The 5,154-nt window shown below is 44.9% G+C and overlaps 1 protein-coding gene across 1 annotated transcript; it reads left to right on the top strand.

Moving 5' to 3' along the window:
• Positions 1-781: 781 nt before the first annotated feature.
• LOC127342790 (uncharacterized) lies at positions 782-2,931 on the top strand. The gene is made up of 3 exons (XM_051368798.2): positions 782-1,062; positions 1,698-1,778; positions 2,274-2,931. The coding sequence occupies exons 1-3, from the start codon at positions 901-903 to the stop codon at positions 2,631-2,633; spliced, it is 603 nt and encodes a 200-aa protein (XP_051224758.1). The 5' UTR covers positions 782-900; the 3' UTR covers positions 2,634-2,931.
• Positions 2,932-5,154: the final 2,223 nt, after the last annotated feature.

Raw genomic sequence — 5,154 nt, 5'->3', positions numbered from 1 at the left:
GGACGGAGTTGCTGCCAGCATACTTCGTCGGTGCTACCATAGGCGAGCAGATGTGCTACCAAAGAAGGACGCTGCTGCTACCATAGTACCATGGAAGGAGGCGGCGCTACCACAGGCGAGCGGAGATGCTACAAATGGAGGGCGGCGGCGCTACCATAGATGAGCGGAGATGCTACAAAAGAAGGGCGCCGGCGCTACCATAGGCGAGCGGAGATGCTACAAAAGGATGGCATCAATGCTACCATCCTTGCCGGCGTTTGCTACTCGCCGGAGTTGGGATGCTACAAGGCGGACTTCTCGCCGGAGTTAGGGACGGAGGTGCTACCAAGAGCGACGAGTTTGCTACCAAGAAGTTGACATCGCCGGCGAGTCTGCTGGCGTGGGCGGCGGCGCTGTCGGTGAGGTTGCCGGCGTGGGCGGCGCGCCAGAGGGTGAGGTTGCCGGCGTGGCGGCGGCGCCAGAGGTGAGGTTGCCGGCGTGGCGGCGGCGCTGTGAGGTTGCCGGCGTGCGCGGCGGCGCTGCCGGCGCGGCCGAAGCGCTACATTGGTACGCGGCGGGAGTCCCTGAAGGCACATGCGTTCGTGAGTTGCTTTTTCGTTTTGCTTTCCGAGTCCGCACGAGAGCGTTGACCCAATATACGGTCAGATTAGTGTTATCGGACGGCTAGCGACCCGGGGGATCGGGGGATCAAATCCCCCGGGGGACGCTCAGCACTGTCCAAACCAAAACCGAAACACACGAGATTTTGATTTGAAAGGGGCCCGCACCGCACATCACATCCGTAGAACAAAGGAAAGAAATAGGGGGGGAACAGTTCTCAGCAAACCCTCCTCCGCACCCCCCTCCTCGGTCGCCTCCGGCTCGTGCAGCGGATCTCCGGCGGCGGCGGCGGCGGCGGAGATGTCCCGTAAGAGGAAGACGGACGCTGCACCGCGGTTGGACGACGCCGACCGCACGCTCTACTCCAGCTTCTGCGGCGCCGCCAACTCCCTCTCCCAGCTCTACTCCCAGGCCATGGCGCAGCAGAAGCTCTCCTTCCAGTCCGGCGAGCGGCACGCCCTCGTTAGTAATCCTTCTATCTCTCTCTCAAATTCCTCTCGTCGGTCGGTTGCCGCATGGAATTCCGATCGGTTCCGCGTGTAGCTTCTAATTCTGGTTTAGTCTGGTGGTCTGTCAGGGCATTGCTTGGGCTTGACAGTGAATACAGAGATATTAAGCCCTCCTCAGATGATAACCTCTAAGAATTAGATGTGCAACCAAAGTCTCGGTGGAAGAAATGCCAATTATTCAATGTTTATTGTGCTGTGTCCTTCTCTAGGCTGTTTATAGTGATCCCTTCTGTTCTAAACTGGATACTGTGTTAATCCCGGCTCTGTCACGGTTAACTGGTGTTATAGTCTTTTACCATCACGCAAGGGTACAAGAGTATGAAATTGTACGATTTGGGCATCTGTAGGTTTGGAGAAATATGTTAGATTTAGAATTATTACCCATCCTTCTCTAGACAAAATATGGGAGCAATTGTTATCGCAACACGTGTGTATTTTATAGGTGAAAGAATATGCAGTTTCATCTGTGATACTATTAGAATCCCTTACAAACTCTCTCATGTGCTCACCTTGCGTATCATACAGTTGTTGTGTTATCTTTCTGTATTGGAAAGTTACCTTTTGGCTAAATTTCATTAAAACATACAGGAAAAGCTCCACCATTGGATGGTGAGGAAGCATGAGGAGGAGTCGAGGCTTACTGTAGCTGACATAATGTCTCATATCCAGGTGCGATCTTAGCGCTCCCTTGTTTATGGTGCTCCTCTTTTTTCAAAATCGAATTTCTTTATAGATTCTTCACCACATATAGCAAACTCAGACAAGATTTTTTTTCCATTTTACATAGGATAAATACACTGTTTTATGTTATGCAAGCCATGTACCTTTCTATACATTTGATTATGATTCTGAAGCAATTGAGTAGTCTTGTTTGTTGTGGACCTCCTTGAGTAGAATCAGGTTTCCTAAGTCACAACCTATGCTCCACTAGAGAAGACTTTACACAATGTACCTCTGATGAGGGTGACCTGTGAGATGAGAGATCAGGATTAGATATATCAAGAACATAAATTGTGCTGACTAATTGCCATGCATTATCTATGAAGTATGAACTTGACAGAGTATAGATGATTGCTGTTTGCCCCTCTGTTATCTACTATCTGTTGCATTTGGTTCTAATGGTGCTGGCCATTCATATTGGTTTATTGTTGTTTTCTTTTATAGCATGAGATTGACTATGGAGGTACTGATGCACTTGTATCCCCAAGAGGGCATCCGCATCCCACGAGTGCAAATCAGTTTTCAAGTATTCAACCCTCAGCTGGTTTGTATGCACAAGCAACAGCCGGGCATGCTCCTAGACCCACCCTCAGTGACCAGTCAAAGAATAGTCTATTCTCAAATGCGCTATCAAGCCCAGTCCGCAGGAGCCTCCAGAATTATCATTTGACCCAAGGTGCTGGTAATGGAGGACGGAATACTGAAACAAACTCACCAGGGCAAAACCGAGAGGCCAACTCTGCAAGCTCGAATGATACCTCCATGGACATGGTTTCAGACAGCGCCGGGAACGGGTACTACTAATAAGGTGGTTCATAGCGAGATGTTGCATGCACAACCAGGCAGCATCGCGTACCAGTATCATCCCTGGCTTTTGTATGTTCTGTATTTCCCCTAAAGCTCATGCACAGTGTGAGCTTGTTTGTAGTCGCACATTTGGCGATTCTCTTTCAGTTTCTTGCAGTTATTTTGTTTTGTGAAGCCTGTTTGGAGAGTATAATCTATATGTATGCTTCTATCCTATAAGTCGTGCCTTATAAGTTATATCCCAACAATGTTTCACATGAAGATACTTAATGTAAATGAAAATTGCATTGTGGTATGTTGAAAGAGTTTATGTGTACAATGCATAGGGTAAAGCAATGTACGACAGTCGTAGCAGAAAATAATTATCACGCGGTAGCATTTCATCAGCATGTGCCATCTGTGAGAATTTCAGTTCTGTTATGCTTGAAACTTAGAACATTTATTTTGGCCTGCTTAGCAGGCATGTGGCAGATTTTTTTTGTTGAAAATTTCAACCAGTTTTGTGCCTCACCATTAAATTGTACTAATTGCCAAAATAAAAAGTGCAATTGCAGTAGATACAAAAGCATAGATTAAAAATGACGAAAAAGCGTTGAGTGTAATTGCACAAACGAAAATGCAAGTGCCACCATAGAAAATACTAGAGGATTGTAAACAAAAACAAATAACAACAGTGATTAAAATTCTACAAAACTGTGTGAAACTTCAAAAAGAAACAATTCTTACCTTCTTTAAAAAAACTAGACCATGCGATTTAGCTATTCATGTTTATTTGAGGAAATTCATGTGGTGTTTGCAGTATGACTATGCAAACCCTCAACACTCACGGCCCGTGCCACATGAATTTTCTCCGTTTCAAATTAAGTGTCACATATTTACCAAGACTTGCACGTATCTAGACGTGTTTTAGTATGTAGATACATACAATTTTAATAGACAATTAACGAGGGAATATTATTTATTTTCTTGAAAATCAATACGCACCATACCGTTAAAAAGCGTCTGTTTGCTATCTCCTTAGATTGGGTGCGTACTGCTACTAGTAACCTTTGCGCAGCCATCTCTTTCCCTATGCAATCTCGCTCCTCTAGCAATGTTCTCCTAGTCACCACTGCCGCTCCCACCCGTCACTTGGAAGTTCACCTTGTTAAATTATTTTTTTACATAATTATGAACCATGTAAATCATATAAATAATCCTTAGTATAAAAGGTCTTAGTGTGATGCTTGCTAAACCGAAAGATTAAGAATCAATGGGTTTTATATCCCTCTCGTTTCCCTTCAGTATTAAATGTTTGTGTGTGAATGTGAATAATTAGCACATTAACGCCTCAATGTTTCACCTTGGCACCATCTCTTAGTCTAGCCATAGTGGAAGTTCGCAATGCACCTAGTTGCATGTTACTAGCTATATTACTTCCACCATGACTTGTCTCAACACATCACGTCGCATTTTGTCTACATGACCCAAAGTCAATGAAGAGAGGGGTGTGACAAATGTCTTTTGTCTTAGATACAATGTTGTTGTGAGACAACCATGTCCCTAGGTCCCAAAACCTTTCACGGCCATCCAATAAGATTCAAGAAATCTTAATAAAAAGGTCAGATACTATAATAAATACCTAGTGTATCTAAGATACAGTTCATGTGGTGCTCATCTCTGAAAATTTACATATACCATACGAGAGTGTGCTAAAAGCCAAAGAATTGTGGGGGTGACCTTGCCTAGCCACCATCCTATGAGATCTGGAACATTAGTAGCCATGGATGAACATCCTCATGTTCTAGACATCCTTGAAAGGACAATCCTATGAGATAAAGTCATTTGTCTCCTATGGAAGCTTGTCTTGCCCTTCTCTGAGCCTAGTTGGTTCTTTTTTCATGTTCATAGTTTTCTCCGAGGGATGCATTATAGGCTTCAAGATTGTAGTTTCCACCGACTTTTCCTTTGAACTTCATTATCCCTAAAGTTTGATGCTATGAAATTGGTCTTCATGGCAGGTTACTCATGCTCACTCACTCTCACTATGCCACTCCTTGATAAGGGTATGACCTCATAGAGGTTAGAGAATCCACTCTCCAAGGCTTTGTGGGCCTTTTGAGTTTCTCATGGTCCTCAAGTAATCTAGCATGATCAACCCCAAATTCAACCTTCTCATTTATAAGCACTTCAGCCATAACACGAACATTGTCACGTTTTTTTAGTGAGTTCAGAGAGACTCCTCAAGTGTGGTCCTTTGGCCTTGCTCTTCCCTAAAAGCTTGAGACAACGATTGGGTGGCCGACGGTTGCGGAGATTGGCGCTAGGGTTTCTACAAGGATTTTTTTTTGCATACCCAGCTCACACAAACGTGCACCCGACAAAGAAATTTGCTTAGACGTTGCCGGGTGGGCCTACAAGCAGCCAGACCCACCGGTACTAGCTAGATCTTGGTGTGCCAAGCAGTAAGCCAAAACACCGTTCATGAGGATAAAAATGTATTATCACAAATCCACTGTCAGAATACACGAGGAACCGG

Source organism: Lolium perenne, chromosome 3 (assembly GCF_019359855.2).
Source record: "Lolium perenne isolate Kyuss_39 chromosome 3, Kyuss_2.0, whole genome shotgun sequence".
Taxonomy (NCBI): domain Eukaryota; kingdom Viridiplantae; phylum Streptophyta; class Magnoliopsida; order Poales; family Poaceae; genus Lolium; species Lolium perenne.
Note: the sequence above shows the minus strand (reverse complement) of the source record. Positions and strands in the feature narration are given on the sequence as shown.

What these genes read in the sequence shown, in the direction of transcription:
- LOC127342790 (XM_051368798.2), top strand. Translation starts at nt 901, where the DNA reads ATGTCCCGTAAGAGGAAGACGGACGCTGCACCGCGGTTGGACGACGCC. An exon ending in CCGGCGAGCGGCACGCCCTC is followed by an intron (nt 1,063 to 1,697) that starts GTTAGTAATCCT and finishes TAAAACATACAG; the next exon opens with GAAAAGCTCCACCATTGGAT. An exon ending in ACATAATGTCTCATATCCAG is followed by an intron (nt 1,779 to 2,273) that starts GTGCGATCTTAG and finishes TTTCTTTTATAG; the next exon opens with CATGAGATTGACTATGGAGG.